The 20647-nt window shown below is 38.0% G+C and overlaps 1 protein-coding gene across 50 annotated transcripts in view; it reads right to left on the bottom strand.

Moving 5' to 3' along the window:
* Positions 1 to 20647, bottom strand: part of blnk (B cell linker) — a 374165-nt gene that overhangs the window by 120691 nt on the left and 232827 nt on the right. For 2 of the 50 annotated variants that reach the window (XM_051923822.1, XM_051923818.1), the window contains exons 21-25: positions 12557 to 12593; positions 12418 to 12455; positions 9657 to 9718; positions 3173 to 3256; positions 2865 to 3020 (exon numbers count right to left, since the gene is read on the bottom strand). The exons of 41 other annotated variants lie outside the window; for them this stretch is intronic. In XM_051923822.1, the coding sequence (XP_051779782.1) occupies positions 2865 to 3020; positions 3173 to 3256; positions 9657 to 9718; positions 12418 to 12455; positions 12557 to 12593 (377 nt within the window). The remainder of the gene's footprint in view (positions 1 to 2864; positions 3021 to 3172; positions 3257 to 9656; positions 9719 to 12417; positions 12456 to 12556; positions 12594 to 20647) is intronic. 7 more of the 50 variants (XM_051923826.1, XM_051923844.1, XM_051923824.1 and 4 more) reach the window with 4 other exon arrangements.

Here is a 20647-nt window from a genome sequence, read left to right as displayed (position 1 = left end):
ACAGTTATGTTTTTCACATGCAGCCATTGAGTTGCACCATCATGCTTCTTTCACATCTAGGTCACGGGGATGCCATTACGTCATTTTGGTCAAAATGTGTCTCTCAGATAGCCTTGGATTGAATGTCACTTCTAAATAAAGTAATGTCACATGAGATGACGCTGTGTGCTATGAAAAAGCAGTTGTGAGGTCCACAGATCCACCGTCTACAGCTCAGTGGGACAGCAATGCCTAAGATGGGGTTGGGGGGTTGAATCACATTCTGTTGGTGAACATCTCTTTGGAAGGTTTTTAGAATCTGGAAGAATTTGTTACTGGGAATTAATGTGCTGAACGTTTTTGTTTGATTCATTCTGGAGAGCCATCTTAGATGAGGCTGATTCAGGTGCGGGGAGCCTGCACAGTTTTTGGGATTATAGTCTAGACCAGGGGTAGGCAATGTCGGTCCTGGAGTGCCACAGTATGTGCAGGTTTTTGTTCCAACCCAGTTCCTTAACGAGAACTCAATTATTGCTGATGAAGCACATATTGCTTAAGTGACATTTTAATGCTTAATTTTAGTGGTCTCGCTTGTTAAGGTTCTCCACCTTAATTGCTTATTTCAATCTTAAACTGCTGCATTCAGTGTTTTAATTGCTCCTTATTAGCAATTAAGATGTAAAAGACAAAGCAGCCAGCAGTTCTCCAGCTAGCTTTTTTCCAATTACATCTGTGTGTGTTCATCATGCACGGTTTGATTTAATAAAACACTTAATAGAAAAATGTGACAGACTGAAAATGATCTGTTTTAGGCTTCAAATCATTTGGATGATATCCTTGGAAAGGAAAAAAATCTACGATATAAAAGCCTTACATTGCACAGACTAACAAGCCATAAAATTAAATAAGGTCTGAGATTGGCAATGATTGGTTTCTAATTAAGCAATTGGGTTGAATGAAAACCTGTAGCCACTGCGGCTCACCAGGACCGACATCGCCTACCCCTGTTTTACATCTTATTGCTAATAAGGAGCAATTAAAACACTGAATGCAGCAGTTTAAGATTGAAATAAGCAATTAAGGTTGGAGAACCTTAACAAGCGAGACCACTAAAATGAAGCATTAAAATGTCACTTAAGCAATATGTGCTTCATCAGCAATAATTGAGTTCTCGTTAAGGAACTGGGTTGGAACAAAAACCTGCACATACTGTGGCACTCCAGGACCGACATTGCCTACCCCTGGTCTAGAATGTGCTACTGCACTTGCGATTTTCTTTTTTTGGTTGGACTGTGTTTTGTTGTTGTCCACTCGTCCATTTTCGGTTACTTACTCTATCTGGGTCTGAGTCGTAGCAGAGTTTGCTGCCCAGACATCCCATTTCCCTGCTACTGTTATTTTATGCCCAAATAAAACATACAAAGGGGTGCTACGGTGAAGTGATAATAGTAAAACATTGTAGAGGCTCATTTGAATAATTTCACACTATTTTGAATATTTTAAATGAACCATTCTTTTTTAAATGTATGGTCTGTGCCATCTGTGTAGCAAGTGTAATACCTAATACAGGATATTCATGGCATGTTAGCACACCTGATATTCCTTTAGATGTCTTACATAAATAAACGTTTTGATTAACACAGGCCTTTAAGGTCAGCCATTTCCAAAATATACTTGAGTTGCACTAAAGGTGCAGCCTTCTGTGTTCATTTGTTCTGTGTAGTCAAAACGCCTCCACACATCTGTGCTAAATTGGCTCTTGGATAGCATCTGTCTGCCTCCATGTTCGTGGGGAAGAAGAAATTCTAAATTATCAACTGGCTTGTAATTTTTGGTCTCTTCAACATTTAGAGGCAGCTCTCCTGATATCTCCCCTTAAATCATAAGTTTCTCAGTGGGTCACACAGGGTCCTTACTCGCCATTGTATTCAATGGGAAACGGACGCGTTCAGTCTGCAAAGTGTCTCGCAATTGGTCGTCACGGGCACTTTAAGCAATTGGCATTGGTCCGCTGTGACTGTCGTCTGAAGTTGCTGAAGGGGGGCTAAACCCCACCGGATGGACTGGGTCTCAAAGACAATAAGAAGGGCAAGATTGGGCCGCGAGAAGGAACGTTTAAGAAAGACTGAATTAAACTCAACAGATCTTCTTCTTTCCCCATAGCTAATATTCTGCTGACCTGGAATCCATGGAGTAGATCCATCTAATATAATAATCTATCTATCTATCTATCTATCTATCTATCTATCTATCTATCTATCTATCTATCTATCTATCTATCTATCTATCTATCTATCTATCTAATAGATCCAGTAGGTCCTCTCTAGGCTTTCTGTAGCACCTTTTTTTTTTTTTTTAATAAATATGAAGACCAAAAGGTGATTTTGAGCGTGTGCTGAGAACTCACTTTCTATGAGAAATGTCCGGTAGCTACTGATGGGTGTCTGAAGTGGGAGTTTGTCCCAAAACTACATACTGGGCTAACAAATATTTTTTTTTTCCATCACAGGCTTTTAAAGCATCAGGCAGAAAGGTCAATCCAGCCCTGGACGGGAGGCCAGACCACTGCTGTGCATCTTCACGCACAGACACCGTCAAATTAAATTATTCTTTCCCACTTAACCAAACCTGGGAAGAAAGCCAGGGAGAGCAGGCCGAGTGCGTAAAGGTAGTGACTGGTCTTGAATTAACTGGTGGTCCCTGAGCTGTGAGGTAACAGTGCTATCTGGTCTTCCAATATCCCACCCAGTTGGAATCTATGCCAATATAAAATGTGTTTTAAAAGATCTGGAGGCATCGGTATGAGCATTACAAAGCTTCTCTTCCTACATGTTTAATGATTAAAGAATGATACTGTAAATACCCGGCTAAAGGAAAATCCTCACCTCTTCTCCCGTTTTTTCCTTTCCGAGAGCATACTGACGAGATGACTGAATACACCGAACTGGAATGTTATACACTTTTCCTTTATAGAAGACCACTAAAGTGAACGGTTGTTTAGCATCCTGTCCTGAGCTTTTTCTCACGAGGAATGATCCATCCTTTAAAAGAAAGGGGGGATTGGGGGAATGTGAAAACACGTTTTGGTCACATTTAAATCTTAGAATGCAGTTTATTTTGTTCTGTTCAGGGAGTCCTTGCCAGTTCCTTTACTGGAATCACCCTGTGATTTGTAACACAGTAAAAAAAATACCTTATTCAGTTTAACAAGAGCCTCCTCTGCGATCTTGCGGTCACTTGAACTGGCGTACCAAGGCTTGTTGTAAACTCCAGCCTCCTAAAAATTGAGAAGGAAAACACAAATGAAGGACATCCGGAGACTTTACCAAATGCACAATCAATATGTAAACGTGAAGAACTGTACATACTGTATATTAAAAACAGAAAAAGACAACACCACTTCAACATAATGGTCTGTCCTCACTGTAGTTCTAATATACCTTCCTTCTATATGCAGTTAGTGCAAAACAGAAACGTGTAACTTAATGCAAGTACTGTATATGCAATTAACTTTACACAATCTCAGTAACTGGCTGAAAATGTAGCAGACATTCCTGCATTGCTGTGCTCCTTTACAATCTAAAGTTGTGCGGGTTAAAGGTCATCTTTTCATAAATGAACTTAATTTCGCCACATTTTCCAGAAGTATAAAGGACAAACAAAATCTTTCGTAGCTGTAGAATACCTGTATATTAAAAATGTCCACAAAAAAAAAGAACTTTTACAGTTAGTAACGTATCCTTCGAATTGTGTGTTCAACCCTTTTTAGGCCCCACTTCACCACTCAATTTATATTACAGAGTAGACAAACAAGTAGAAAGTTACTGAACTGAAGTTTTACCGCTGCTTGTACCATCACAAGACATACGGAGGTCTCTGTTCAGCTATCTTTAATCCTGATTACTCAAGAGGTTTTCATATGTTTTGAAATTCATGACCGCAAGCGGCCGTCTTGCCTACTCAAATGAGTACCCTCAGATACCAATGAGCACCCGAGAGTTAAAATGAGGCCTGCGCTCCCCTCTCCCAGAACTCTGGCTCTGTGCCTGTGAGGCAAAAAGACAAAAATCGGCGAGTCGGCAGCATGGAAGACGAACATTTCCCACATCCACTGGGGCTTAACGAGTCAAGTCATGGAGGACGTGCCAAAAATCCCACACCAACATGACTAAAGGAACCCCAAACAATACTCTTCACTGGAAATTGGATCAAAGACAGTGGCAGTCTACAGAACACTGGACTTCACATCAGCACTTTGGTTCAAATATTTTTTTTCATTGACAGGATAAAATCTAAAAAACAGGCAGTTTAGTGCTTTGTCAAATTTAATCGCTGCTGCTTAGCAATCTCGGTCATAAATGTGACAAATAAACGGCTAGCCTTTACAAACCTTTGAACTCAAACTGCCTATGCAGAGTGCTCTGGTGCAATTTAATGTTTACTCCTCCTTGTTCAATTGTAACCGTGGCGTCACTGAAAGTCACAAAGACAGGACACTACTACTCAATGAGAAAGCTGAAATAAAAATCAAAATTGTCTGCCTCATGTCCATATATCAGCTAATTGTCCTGTTTTTACAGTCCTTTTGTTGATCAATAAACAAGTAAGCTTCAAACACTTATCCAGTACACAGAGAAAGGCTTGGAAAATAAAGTGGAAACCTGACCAGAGTGTCTCATTAATGACTGGCTTTGCCAAAACTGGGACTATTTATGAAGTAATTAATAATTCAGCCACACACGTCCTCCTTTCAAAATGGTCTGCAGTGTCACTCAAACTTGGAAATGAGTAGCAGGCTACTATTTGGCAAACGTTCTCTGTTGGTAGTTATGTAGGAAAATCAAATGAACAGTGGACTTTGATTAAAATGGAAGAGTAATGAGATTAATAAAACAGTAAAAATGTTGCTACTACAAAAGGTAATAAATTAGAATATATCCTAATAAGTGAACAAACAAATCCACCTATAATGGCCCACTTTGAAATAGTGCAGTAGGGCTTTTTACCTGATGCGTCATGGCAGAACAGGAAAATCATGCAATTTGTGAATATGAAAAAAATGCTTCTTTTGTTGGAGCATCGAGGAAGACGGAACTTTAATAACAGGCTCATGAGAAATGTCAGTTATATGCAGCCCTTTTATGTAACATGATTGTTATTTTGTGTCTGAATCATTTTTTCTCTGCTATAAACAGAACTGGTAATTAAATTTAAAGGGTAAGCTCGGTATTTTTCAAGTCAGTTACATCCTTACATTCATGGTACATACTGTATTAATATGCCACATTAAATTGCATTCTAAAGTGAAGCATTTTGTATACATTTTTAAAAAAAATACCCAGCCTACAATGGCATTTATAATGGGAGGTTGAGGGTACTGGGGTTACAATGTGAAAATAAATAGCTTAAAACTTACCAAATATGTCCGCTTTGAGGCAGCAAAGGTTTCAATATAAGAGTATTTGTTTGTCACTTTTTTAAAGCATGCTTGTGACAGTAAAAGTAAGCTGGAAGAAAGACGTTTTGTCAAAGATTCTTGATACTATTTTATTGTTGTAAAGATACGCTCTTGCTCACAGTGGGCTTCAAGGGTGATGTTTTGGCACAGCCACAACACTCCGAAGCTGCAAGCAGCATATTATGCTACTTTTGTCTCTGCAATTCCGTTTCTTCAAAGATTATTTTCTGCCGTGACTTGTAGCTACAAGTCAGATGTGTACTCAAATCACATGATTATGTTCACCCAAATGTAATTTTGCCAATTACAATCTGTGTTGTTATTTTCCAGTCTATAGGGTGGGATTCATGCCGAGAAGCAGTGTGAACAATAACAATAAATCTGAACTGATTACACTGACTTGATTTTTTTTAAATAAAAGCTTTGATTTTTAAAAGAGCCAAACTGCTTTCTGTAGCGCACACATGACAGATAAAAAAAAAAACAAACCTGAGAAAATGAAAATGACCGAGCATCCGACAGAGCCAAACCACAATGAAACGGACTGAAGCGCCACAAACCAATTACAGAACTTTATGGCGTATGCTGAGTCTCTCTTATTGAGGATATGGTAACAAAGGAACGGAGGACAACGTATCTGAGCGAGTAAACACAATGACACTAACAGATACCAACAGTCCATAAATAAACACGGAGAAAATGCAAAGTCCCTGCAGATTTGAACGCTGAAAGGCAGGACTGACAGCTCTGCACTAACATCTGTACTGCACTTCAGTGTGATTATAGCCAAATATACTGTATGCCTATGTTGTCTGTTCAGTTCTTGTTACTTAAATCGCACACTACACCTGTGCTCAACCATTCTCTCGCTAGACCACCGAAGTATACGTGTGTGCACTATGGTACCAGTGACAGCAGACAATATCGCTCAAAATAATGCAAAATGTTTTTGTCTTCTAATAAGCTGTTGTATAGTGAAGGACTGTAAGAGATTGTAAGAGGGACTTTCTTTTCCAGTGATTATTGTCTGCTTGCCTACAGAACAAAGACAGCAATTCACACCTGGGTATCAACGTTCAATGTCAATAATGGCACGGGGAGACAACTCTGAGGTGAATCCACACTCCTGGCCCTTTCAAGATGCTGTAGAGGTGAACTGTGTGGCTGTTCTTTTAAAATGGATGACTCTCACAGCAATGTTTTGCTTTATGCCTTTTTTGTTCCTAAAACCACCTGTACACACGGTTTTGCAATATATAGTGGTGTGAAAAACTATTTGCCCCCTTCCTGATTTCTTATTCTTTTGCATGTTTGTCACACAAAATGTTTCTGATCATCAAACACATTTAACCATTAGTCAAATATAACACAAGTAAACACAAAATGCAGTTTGTAAATGGTGGTTTTTATTATTTAGGGAGAAAAAAAAATCCAAACCTACATGGCCCTGTGTGAAAAGTAATTGCCCCCTGAACCTAATAACTGGTTGGGCCACCCTTAGCAGCAATAACTGCAATCAAGCGTTTGCGATAACTTGCAATGAGTCTATTACAGCGCTCTGGAGGAATTTTGGCCCACTCATCTTTGCAAAATTGTTGTAATTCAGCTTTATTTGAGGGTTTTCTAGCATGAAGCGCCTTTTTAAGGTCATGCCATAGCATCTCAATTGGATTCAGGTCAGGACTTTGACTAGGCCACTCCAAAGTCTTCATTTTGTTTTTCTTCAACCATTCAGAGGTGGATTTGTTGGTGTGTTTTGGGTCATTGTCCTGTTGCAGCACCCAAGATCGCTTCAGCTTGAGTTGACGAACAGATGGCCGGACATTCTCCTTCAGGATTTTTTGGTAGACAGTAGAATTCATGGTTCCATCTATCACAGCAAGCCTTCCAGGTCCTGAAGCAGCAAAACAACCCCAGACCATCACACTACCACCACCATATTTTACTGTTGGTATGATGTTCTTTTTCTGAAATGCTGTGTTCCTTTTACGCCAGATGTAACGGGACATTTGCCTTCCAAAAAGTTCAACTTTTGACTCATCAGTCCACAAGGTATTTTCCCAAAAGTCTTGGCAATCATTGAGATGTTTCTTAGCAAAATTGAGACGAGCCCTAATGTTCTTTTTGCTTAACAGTGGTTTGCGTCTTGGAAATCTGCCATGCAGGCCGTTTTTGCCCAGTCTCTTTCTTATGGTGGAGTTGTGAACACTGACCTTAATTGAGGCAAGTGAGGCCTGCAGTTCTTTAGACGTTGTCCTGGGGTCTTTTGTGACCTCTCGGATGAGTCGTCTCTGCGCTCTTGGGGTAATTTTGGTCGGCCGGCCACTCCTGGGAAGGTTCACCACTGTTCCATGTTTTTGCCATTTGTGGATAATGGCTCTCACTGTGGTTTGCTGGAGTCCCAAAGCTTTAGAAATGGCTTTATAACCTTTACCAGACTGATAGATCTCAATTACTTCTGTTCTCATTTGTTCCTGAATTTCTTTGGATCTTGGCATGATGTCTAGCTTTTGAGGTGCTTTTGGTCTACTTCTCTGTGTCAGGCAGCTCCTATTTAAGTGATTTCTTGATTGAAACAGGTGTGGCAGTAATCAGGCCTGGGGGTGGCTACGGAAATTGAACTCAGGTGTGATACACCACAGTTAGGTTATGTTTTAACAAGGGGGCAATTACTTTTTCACACAGGGCCATGTAGGTTTGGATTTTTTTTCTCCCTAAATAATAAAAACCATCATTTAAAAACTGCATTTTGTGTTTACTTGTGTTATATTTGACTAATGGTTAAATGTGTTTGATGATCAGAAACATTTTGTGTGACAAACATGCAAAAGAATAAGAAATCAGGAAGGGGGCAAATAGTTTTTCACACCACTGTATGTGCAGTCTCAAGATGTGGATTAATACTCAAAATACATTTTTTCCTTGAAAATTGAATTTACTCGGCAAGTTCCATGTTGGGACCTTGGTACCCTTTACCTGCATTATAAAATACAACAGCAGGCTATGTATTTTTTAAACATTATTAAAGATGCTTTACTTTACAACACATTTTTATGTAGCAAACTAATATATACCATGATTGTGAAGATATAACCTCGACTTCAAAAATACTGAACTTGTCCTTTAAGCAGACTTGTCCACCTTACAGTTCATCATCCACAAAAACAATCCATCAAGAAGCATCGTCCCAACAAATCATTCAGTTCATGCGTCTGGCTCATTCTCACTCTCCAGATTGTTAGTTTTCCCCAGTAATTTATTAGGTTACGGGCATCAAACTCACATCCTAGATGGCTGCAGATTTTCATTCCAGCCACTTTCATAATTAGTACCCAGTTGTTCTTGCTATTGGAACTTACTTATTTTGTCTTAATTGTGAGTCATGCAACCAAAAAATGTCCAGCTAACTCAGGGGTCTCAAACCTACTTCTTGAAACCACCATTTTCACTCCAGCCAGTTTGTATATTAGAGGCCAACTCCTACCTGGAGACAGCTATTTCATTCTGTGGCCTCTTACTGGTCTCATTCTGCCAGACCTGACATTTCCAAAACTGTTGATTTTTATCTTTTTAAGGGCAACAACTTTATGAACCATAACAAATTGATATTTCTCAGACCTTTCCTTTATGAATAACATGATGGGCAGAAGGATTAATTGGGATTACATTATCTGGTCATCTGTTGGCTTCCTTTACATCTCATTTGGTTTCTGCTTATGTGGGTGATGGAGAACAATAAAGAGCCTTGATCTTAAAAGGAAATTCAAGTAAGATGAAGGCAAACGAATTAGCAGCACAAATTGGTCAGTAATGAAGTAGCCAGGAAGAAAACTTGGAGTTGCTGCAGCCTTCCAAGTTTTAAATCTGGCACCCCTGTACTAAGTGCTATGCAACTTCTTACAGTCAACTATGATATTATATATATAACACATTGCTAATAAAAATGATTGTGGAAATTTGTATATATCTTGCAAATTCTATTATAATGCAGTGTAGTAATGAAATATAATTTTGTTTCTTATCTATGGTGACAGATATAAATAGGATAACAAAATAATAACTAGGCCTGTAGCTTACATTTTCAGCCTTGAGTAAGTGAAACATTAATTTTTGAGTAATAAAGGCACCTTTGCTGAAAGGCTAAATGCCATATTAACACGCTTATCTATCACAATGTGTCTGCTTAAAGGGAAACTTGAAGTGTCAGATTTCCATTTACCATTTCTGTAGAGTCTGCACCATTTCCTGGCAAGTTATTTTTCCTTAATACATAAGAATTCTCTGCAAAGACAAAAAACAGTGTTAAAGGCCAAATGTTGCTTGCATGTATAGACTACAAGGAAAATCCACAAAGTCCTGCCAGTAACAGGAACAATGTCAATTTATTTATATAGCACATTTAAAACAACATAGGAATGCTGTGGCCAAAGTGCCACTCTTGTAAACATACACTTAACAAAAATAGCAATAAAACAAATGAACATAAATAAAATAAATAATAAATAGAAGTAAGATTACATAATCACAATGAGGAAACCATCAGTATTACTGAAGGTTACGGAAAGCAAGTGAATAGAAAAGAGTCTTTATCTTGTTTTGAACAGTTCGATTGTAGACGACTCCTTTATGTAATGAGGTAGAGAGTTCCACAGGCAAGGAGCAGCAGCTGCAAAAGCCCCGTCCCCCTTAGTTTTACACTTGGTACGAGGGACAACAAGAGACAACTGACCAGAAGATCTAAGTACTCTAGATAGCTGGTGTAAAGCACACAAATCAGATAATCATAGACTGGGTTTAGACTCTTTTTAAGCAGTACCTTAAGGTGATGATGCATTAAAATCATAAAAAAAAAATAGATTCTGTTCTTCAGTTTGATCATTTCCTTGCAGTATTTATTAGTTACAAGTATGTCACCTGGTGTGTGAACATCTTCTACAGGATAGCTTCAACTGAATTCTTTTGCGGTAAAAATTTTGCCATAACCATCCCAGATGTCTTTTGTGCAAAACAAAAAAGTGTTCACAGGCACTGCAAAAATGCATCTATTACTCATTTACTCTTATGTAACAAGACCTTCACAAACACTTCTTTTTGGTCTTCATAACACTTATAAGACATCAGTAGATTATTATTCATCTCTGTGCAGTGTGGCATATTGATATGATGGAAAATGACTTGTTAATATGAAGGATTCCCAGGCCTTATACTTACTTTACGTATGCAAAATCCAGAGACACACGTTTTACCTAAAGGTACCTCTGTTCCTTCCAAAGTGAACTTATTTTAGTAAGTCACATTGTACAAGTGGACAGCCACTTCCCTGCACCTTTATAAGGTCATCAGCAACAAAAGAAGTCTGTTAAGATCTTGTTAGATAAGACTAAATGAGTAATAAATGCATTTTTGCAGTACCTAAACTAAAGTGTTACCAGCAATATTATGTATTTTTGGGAGCCACATTATATTGTAAATAGTGTTTACTTTCAGGCAGGTGGTGATGCTTTGTAGTCATATATTGCAAATGAGCTAATGGGGAAAACTGGGTTTCTTTATAAGGTTTGCAATTCATGTTTGAGCCCTAATTCTGCAACCAGATGAGCCCAATTCAGAAATGGGAAACAAACTGAACATGAGAGTGGATAGACACGTAGTGTTAATATAAAAGATTTATGTTGTACAAGGAGTCTAATGGATATGCACTTTGTAGCCAGAGCTACTCATGTTACATGTGCAGCAGCATCGAACTGTTGATACAGTATTCTGACTTGCAGTTTGGTGTCAGTAAACAATTACTTAAGGCCATTTAATTGAGGAGCACAGAGAAAATTGTGTTGTCCTACACTACATTGCTTGCTTGCTTGGTGCAACTGTAAACTTCTGAACCCACCCAATTATAACAAAGTGTGAAAAATATTTCAATTTAAAGAAAAAACTTCATTTGTGAAAGTGTCAAAAACTTCTTTAGAATTTAGAGTTTATTAAAGTTGTCCTTAAGTAAGCCTGCTGGGCCTCTGTTAATGCTCTAGAAGCTTCAGTATCTTTCTGTAAGGATTTAATTGATTATCTGACTCCACAGGGCGGCACGGTGGTGCAGTGGGTAGCGCTGCTGCCTCGCAGTTGGGAGACCTGGGTTCGATTCCCGGGTCCTCCCTGCGTGGAGTTTGCATGTTCTCCCCGTGTCTGCGTGGGTTTCCTCCGGGCGCTCCGGTTTCCTCCCACAGTCTAAAGACATGCAGGTTAGGTGGATTGGCGATTCTAAATTGGCCCTAGTGTGTGCTTGGTGTGTGGGTGTGTTTGTGTGTGTCCTGCGGTGGGTTGGCACCCTGCCCAGGATTGTTTCCTGCCTTGTGCCCTGTGTTGGCTGGGATTGGCTCCAGCAGACCCCCGTGACCCTGTGTTCGGATTCAGCGGGTTGGAAAATGGATGGATGGATGGATCTGACTCCACAGGTCTCCAGATCAATTAATAAATCAAAGTTAACTTATATAGCACCTTTCATATGTGAAATGCAGCTCAAAGTGTTTTACATATAGAATGCAACTGAAAAAGAAATAAAAACGGAATCATAAATGGTAGGCAATTTGAAACACAGTTAAAAGACACCAAGACTAAGATAATGGGAGCCTCCCCCCCAAAAATAAACAAACTGAAAATAAATTAAAATGTAACTAAAAAGCCAGATGTGTCTTTAATAGTTTTTTAACAAACAGAAGTGATTCAGCTTGTGTAATTGTTGCTGGTAGTGCACTGCATAGTTTTGGTGCAATGTAACTAAATGCTGCCTTTTACTTTACCATACTCGTTGTAATGCACTGCTACTCGTATAAAAGTAATAAATAAGGTGTGCTTAGCGCAGTTAGAAAGGCCATGCTGTAATGCACAGACATATCAAATTAAAGCATCAGACAATATTTTATGTTAATTAGAACATCACATATTGTAAACACAATGGCTTTGATTTGTTCATTTATTAAACTTACTCGTTAGGGAAGAAGTAGATTGCTTTGGTTGTGGAATCCTTAAAGAAGAAGAAGAAGAAAAACAGTACATTAAAAAATGCGCAAATACAGATTTAGAGAATTTTGTAGAAATAAATACTATTAAAGAAAAGTGACATACTTTGGGAGGGTGAGAATTGGCAATGCAGGTTTTTGTTCTGGGGAGAAAAAATATAAAATACATTTAAAGACAAACCTTTAGTGAGGATTTGTGGTTTCAATGATTTAATGATTGCAACAGATTGGGGTTCTAAAAATAAAAATGAGCTTTTTTGAATATCACTTTTTTGCCCCTTCCAGAAATGTACTTTTAACAAGTTTTTTTTTTTTTTTCCACCTGACTGAAATATATTGTTTAATTTGGTACAAAACTTGGGCTTGGTAATTTATTTATATTCTTCCCCATTTCATTACATTTTCATCAACAGATTATTGTCCATACAGGATTGCAACATCCTGGGGGGGAAAAGCAGCAATCAAGCCAGCATGGCCCAGTCCGTTAGAAAGCACATTTCACACTCCAATCCACACTCGCTCATTCAATTATAACAGACTAGTTTAGGTTTACTAGTTAGCCTTACATCTTTGGGATAAGGTTTAAGGTTTCTTATTTAGTCATGTTTATACAAGAAAACATGAAATGTGCCTTCTCTGTTGCCTCTAATAACAGACAGAATGAAATAAAACAAATAGAAACAAGAAACATTATGGTAAGGCAGTTAGATAATACATATTTACACCAAAAAAAAAAAGGGTTACAGGATATAAAGCAAAACCTGATTTACTGAAGTTTAGTTCTACATGTAATGGATGTCTCATCAGTTGAGATGGTTTCCAGTTTCCCTCATTGCCCTCTGACACACACTAGTCAAATCATCTACATCAGCCCCAATAACTTTAGCTGCATACTTTGTAATCTGCTGGAGCTTTTTTGAGTTTTGGTTTGTCGGACTATTAAACCAGGCAATGAAACTGAAAGTGACCACAGCCTGGATCATACTGCAATAAAAGGACAACATGAGGTCCTTGTCTACTTTAAATAGTTTGAGATTATGGAGGAGAAATAAGCGCTGGTTGCATTTAGAGAATAATTTTTTTGTATTCCAGTTAAGATTTTTTATCTAGGTTAGTTCCTAAGTATTTATATTCAGTCACTATTTACAGTGGTAGTGCTGCTTCTTTTGCAGTAAGGAAACTGTGGAAGATTGTGGGTTCGCTTCCTGGTTCCTCCCTGTGTGTATAGCGCTTTGAGTACTGAGAAAAGTGCTATATAAATGTAATGAATTATTATTATTTCTAACTCCTCTCCCAGAACTACAATAGGTGAACGTACAGATTTCTGTCTCTTAAAATCAATTATTTCTTTGGTGCAATAAAAACTCTCTCACTCAGAATGTAAAAAAGACCAGTTTACCATACAGTCCACTTAATTTAGATAGTGGCTTTCATCCTCCCCAGATATAAGGAAGGCCTAAGGCACGCCCAGCCTTGGATGGGATGGCAGTACACTGCTATGACCGGATTTTGTACAGTAATATCCATTTGCTTTATGGAAATCAAGTCCATGAGTGAATTTACAATATTTGGAAGGGTAAAGGTCTTCTTCTGCTTTGGATTTTGCAGTTTTAACAGACACTACTGTATATCTGTTACGGCAAGGAATGAACAAGGAAGCAAGTGATCAGAGGGGGAGTGTAATGAGGTGAAAGAAATGATTCTAAAGTTTGGTGCTTTATTTTATTTTTTTGTGGTGAATACAGTAATCCCTCCTCCATCGCAGGGGGTTGCTTTCCAGAACCCCCCGCGAAAGGTGAAAATCCGCGAAGTAGAAACCATATGTTCATATGGTTCTTTTTATATATTTTAAGCCCTTATAAACTCTCCCACACTATTATAAACATTTCCCGCACAATTATACAGCATAAACCCTTTGTATTCTCTTAGATATTAGGTAAGATTCGTTGAAATTATGTATGTAAACACAGTTTATATACAGTAAAACCTAAATATTATTTTAAAGATATCGAGCGTCTCCGATATCACATATGTTACAGCCATTACGACAGACAGGCCACCAGCAATAAATACGTACAATGCAAGAAAAATTGTATACAGTAAAATGTGTGTACAGTGACACTAAACTATGTACATGTAATAAGTACTGTATGTAGATAATTAATTATGGTTACTCACCAACAATGACACGATGACTTATCCGATAACGATGAGTTTAATTTTACTGCACAACACAGGAGAGCGTTACAGCTCTTCTAAAGGAGCCTCTTTGGGCGATTGTGTAGCACCGCCGTTGTTCTTCTTCCAGCACTCTTCAATCCAAATCCCTAAAGCAGATTCCATCCAGACTACTGCCTTATCACGTCCACTTGCAACTCGTTTTGCGCCCTGATTAAAGGACACTGCGGCCGTAGATCTTATATGCTTTTCCTCCTTTTTAAATAAAAAGAATCGTGGACTCATGCCGTAATGGTGTCCTGCAGCGGTGTAGCTGTTCCCTTCCTTCAACATATCCAAAACTTTTACCTTTTCTGCAATCATTTGCATCTTCTGTTGGCACTTGGACACGGCCCCTGAAGCAGTAGCAGGAGCACGTTAATGCTGAATGAATGAGATGGGACTTCCTGGTTAATGCAGCACTCCGTTGCTGAGCCAATCAGCACACAGGAACTTTAACTGTGTGCTCTGATTAGGTAGCTTCTCAGTCATCCGCCAATAGTGTCCCCTTGTATGAAATCAACTGGGCAGACCAACTGAGGAAGCATGTACCAGAAGTAAAAAGACCCATTGTCTGCAGAAACCCGCGAAGCAGCGAAAAATCCGTGTTATATATTTAGATATGCTTACATATAAAATCCGCGATAGAGTGAAGCCGCGAAAGTCGAAGCGCGATGTAGCGAGGGATTACTGTACTCATTTGCAATTCTGTGTCGTCATCAGCCATGAAAACGTTATTGGAAACTCAACAAAATTAAAGGCAATTCTTTGAATTAACAATCAGGCCTGATAAAGACCAGGGCTGCCAGATATTTGGTTAGTTTATCATTCTGGAATGAGTTACAAAACCACCACAGTCTGGTCCATATTATCCAAATGAAGAAACATTCACACCGCCATTCTCCTGCTAAGTGAATTTCATAAAATCTCAACTACAAATCTGCAAGCTTCCTTCAATTCCACTAATCCTGACCAACAAGGGGTGTTCAATAATTTATCTACCATAGTATTGTGTACTTGTGTTTGAACTTGCCAGTGGTGATGAAGATAGGTCTTGGCATACCACACATGCAGTTTCAGGTAATTTCATAACAAGCTTTTAAAGAGAGGGGATGGCAAACACTTCTACCTGCATCATTCCATCATTAAATTCCTTACAAAATAATTGAAGAAACCAAAAGGAAATCCATGACAGGTTGAATGTTGTGTATATTGATGATGCATATAAAGTGAAATTTTGGGCCAAGCAACTTGAATGTAGTTGGGAGTTGACTGAAGATGAACCCCCATGGGGCATCCCGTGGAGGCATCTTCACCAGAAATTTGCCAATCCGTGGAGGCTATGATGATGAAAGTTTGTCATGTTAAGGTTAATGATACAGTCAATGAACCAGGCATCTCAGCTGGCACAGTTTCAAAAATCATCCATAATTATTGTGTGAAGTCAAAGGTCAGTTCCTAAAGGGTTTCCTGAATGCTGACAATGGATCAGGAAGCATGTCGTCAGGAATTCAGTCACAAGAACTTGGACCTTCTTAGAGACAATCCCGCAGATTTTTTTTTCCCCCCTCAGACACTGCTATTGTGGATGAAACGTGGGTTCACCACCAAAACTCTAAAACCAAACAAGAGTCCATGCAAGGGAAGCATATGGGGACCCCAACACAAACGAAATTTTGTTTGCAGCAGTTGACTGGAAAAGTTATGGCAACAGTATTCTGGGATACAATGGGTGTTCTGCTGGTGGAATTCATGCCACACAAGTCAGCCATCACTGGAGAAGCTGGAAAAGCTTCCATAATAAAGTCATTACAGAAGACCTTCAAAACAGAAACATTGTGGGGTAATGTCAACAGGCATGTTGTTGCTGCTTCAAGACAACACACCATCTCACAAATCCCAAAATCAAACTAATCAAACTGTGCTATCAGAGAATATGCCTTCTTAGAGCTTAACCATCCACCACACCGTAGTCCAGACCTGGCCTACAGTTATTATGTTCTCTTTCAAAACTTGAAGAAATTCCTATTTGGACGGTGACTGGCCAATGATATTGACCACAAGGAGGAGATAAAGGCTGGCTGAAAGACCAAGATGAATCCTTCTATTCTGAAGGAGCACTGGAGGCAAAGTGGACCAAGTGTGTTGAAGTCAAGGGGGAATTACATTGAAAAGTAATGAGGTAAGTTTGACTATCACATTTCTTTTTCCAAGTTATATGAATTATTAAACACCCTTTGTATCATGAAGAAACCAACAGGCAAAAATGAGATCCAGGGCAAAGAATAGCAAGGTGAAAAAATAAAACACTTTGCTAATAAGAAGATGAGTACAAAGAACTTTTTGACTAGTATTGAATGCCGTGCTTTGGAAATGCTTTGCTCTTGCAAAACCTTGAAAATTTGCAGTGACTGAACAAACTACAAATTCCCCTCTCTATGTAGGTATTCCATAACAATGAACAAAAGACCCTTTGCAAACAAGAGGATGATTAATCATTTTGATTACCTATTAGTTGAGTTCTCCTAATACCTCATCCAGATAGTTTTAAAAGTTGTCAAGTTCACTGATCCGGAAAATAACGATATTTTGCTCAAAATGTCCTTGATTTGCAAATTATTGGAAAATGAATAAGCTATATTGTTGACTTAAGAGAATTCTGAAATTCTGAACTTAGCCCCCGTATAACATTATCTTTCTAGGACTACAGTGCTTCAAGTTCCGTTTTTAGACTTCCAGGCTAGGGCATGCTTTTTAGTTTAGGGATATGCTTGGTTGCTGAGTGGCTTATAGTAGCGCTACTGTATTTTTTTTTTTTGTAGTGTGGTGACCAGACCCACACATGGAACTCTAGAAAGGGTCTAAGTAGCATATCACACTGAGCGTAACCTCCCTTATGTTATATTTTAACAATATAAGCTAAAAGTTTACTTGCCCACCTAGAGTATAAGAAAGCTCTGTCTATTAAACCTTAAAAAATTCTTATAAATCAGCATTACCTATCTTGAATTTATAGTTAATGTTCCTTTGCAACTGGCACTTTAAACTCTTGCACATCAAACTACATTTCCAGATCACTAAGTCGATTTTGTAAAATTTGCTGTTTTTTACCGTTTTGCTGTCTCCTCAGTATTTTCTATACCTGCAATATTAGTAAACTTATGAAACTGTCAGAAGAATTAAGGTCATTAATATAAACTTAAAAGATTAACAGTCCAACCGCAGATCTTTTGGGGACTCCATTGAAGACCTCCACAAATGTAATGCAGTCTCCTTTTTATCTGGATGGTTCAGCTCTTCATCTACCTATTAAATCAGTAACAGATCTAGTCTTGTAAGTTACCTCTGATACCAGTTTCTTCAAGTTTCATCATTAACCTTTAGTTTTGATCTGTATTAAAGGTCTTTTGATAGTCCTAGGAAATTATGTCACATGCTTTGCTTTTGTCTGTCACTCCAGTTACCCATTAAAAAAAAGTCTAAAGGATTTGTTTGCCATAATTTATCTTCATAAACTCACGGTGGATATTGCATAGACTTTTAATTTATTTATAATGATAGTTTCCATTATGATACACACATTTTCACTGTTTTTTAATTACAGTACTGTGATTCTTATTAGGATCACATTTATAACTTTCTAATCATCAGCTACTTCTCATATCTGAAGTAACTGCTTTGATATGATCACTCAAGGTTTTATTTATCTCAGAAGAATGTTAGGGCACCTATCTGTGAAGTGCATCTGGATTAGGTCATTGAAATGATAATCAGAAACATGCAAGCAAGTCTAAAGAAGAATAGTTGAAGGAAAAAGTTTTAAAGTTTTATAATGGTCTAGACATAGTTCAGACATAAAACCTTTTCCAGTGTCTATGGAGAACCTGAACTAAGCAGCTGATGCTTGAAAACACAGAATAGAATAGTTATCCTACAGTACTTAAGGAGGTATATATCTATAAACACGTTTTCTTCAGAAATCACTGCACATAAGGGAGCAAAATCCTACAGACTGGAAGGTAGCAAATATTTTCCCATTATATAAAAGTGGTGATCAAGCTGATCCAAGTGACTATAGCCCAATGAACCTACATTTTTCACAGTTTAATGAACCAAAGCAATTATTAAACAAAAAAGAGTGAGCAACACATGTCAAGAACAGGATTATTAGTGTTCAGTCAACATGGGTTTTGATGGGAGAGTTCATGCTTCACTAATATGCAGGAATTCAAAAGCAATGAAGCATACTATCAAAGAGATGCTTATGATGTAACTTTTAGAAAGCTTTTGATAATATACCGCATGAGAGACTCACAGGCATGATCAGACTAAAAGAAATAGGAATTTAAGGCATAGTGCGTAAATGTGTGCAAGATTGGCTTAAACACTGGAAGCACAAGGTTATGGTGCGCAGACCTTTTACAGAATTAGGTGATGTTAAAAGTAATGTTTCTCAAGGCTCATTGCTATGGCATCTGCTATTTTCAATATACATAAAGAAGCTTGGGAACATAAATAATAAGATGGTGGAGGTGGCAGGTGATACCAAACTACTGTATGTAGAAGGGCAGGCAGCCTACAATCTGCCAGATCATTATACAGGAACCTGAACAGAATTCAGACTTGGGCAGATTTGTGGCAAATGAAAAGTAATTAGTAAACAAAGTATAATACATACAGTAAGAGATAAAAATGTTACATTTAAATACACTCAGGAGATGAACCTTGAAAGTTCACCTTATGAGAAGGATGCACGAGTCATCCAGACAGCATAAGGAACTGATTAAGCCCTAACACAATGTTAGATTACATACATGGTTAAGGGAGGTTATGGTTAAGCTTATATAATGTGCTTGTGAGGCCTCATTTGAAGCACTTTCTGCAGTTGTGTTCTCCACATTTCCATATCATTAAAAAGACATATCAGAACTAGAAACAGTGCGGAAAAGAGTGACTAGACTGATTCCAGAACAGCAAGGTATGAGTTATGAGGAGAAATTCAAAGAATTAAATCTTGTCAATTTCAGCAAATGGAGACTAAGAAGTGACATGATTGAACTGTGCACAATTATAAAGGGATGCAAGCTTTCGTTTTAAAATTTGTACTTTAAAGAAAACAAGGAGATACAGATGGAAACCTAAGGTTAAATTATGTACATTCAGTACGTTAGAACTTTTTTTTCACATGGAGAAACAGACACATAACATTTATTAGGACCCTCAAAACTTGATTTAATCACGTTTACCAAATTTCTTCAAAAAGAGTTAAAAAAGCTTTGAATGGATTGCTCAACAGTCAAAACTGTTCTAATATTCTGAAAAAAAAGGATTTGCAAGGATGAGTGACCAAAATGACTTAATGCAGTTACAAAATGATTTATAGCTATTGGAGCTTAAGAAGTGCTAAATCCAACAGGCAATTCATTTCCCACACAGGAAACAGAGTATTGCAAAACTTTAAGTAAATTAAACAAGTAGCAAAGTTTTATGTGTTATTTATTCATTCAGTTTCCATTTTGTATAGTATTGGGTAATGTTTTAACATCTGGTAACATTCAATGTAATAATGTATGCAGAAGACTAGTCAGGAAGCACTATAATATATGAAAAGTTTTACAACAAAAATGTTACAAATTTTAAAGGATCTGCTAAATAATGTACTATACAAGACTATGTAACCATTTTTCTCTTTCATACCTGCAACTGCTTGTTTTAAATGCCTTTAGGGCAGCTGTGGACAGTTCAATGGCACAGTGATTGCCTCACAGCTCCATGATTTTGTATATTCTCTTAGTTATTACTGTCATAATTTCTTCTCACATCTCAAACACATACATATTATTTAACTGGTAGCTGTAAAATGTGTATAAAACAGAATTTGTGCATTACTGTGCTCTGCTAGCTCTACACCCCAGTAATTATGTTGTAGGTCAGGTCAGGTTAGGATGGGGAGCATGCACTGGTACAGCGTGTTGTCGCA

Source organism: Erpetoichthys calabaricus, chromosome 2 (assembly GCF_900747795.2).
Source record: "Erpetoichthys calabaricus chromosome 2, fErpCal1.3, whole genome shotgun sequence".
NCBI classification, from domain to species: domain Eukaryota; kingdom Metazoa; phylum Chordata; class Cladistia; order Polypteriformes; family Polypteridae; genus Erpetoichthys; species Erpetoichthys calabaricus.
This window is presented reverse-complemented; position numbering and strand designations above follow the sequence as displayed.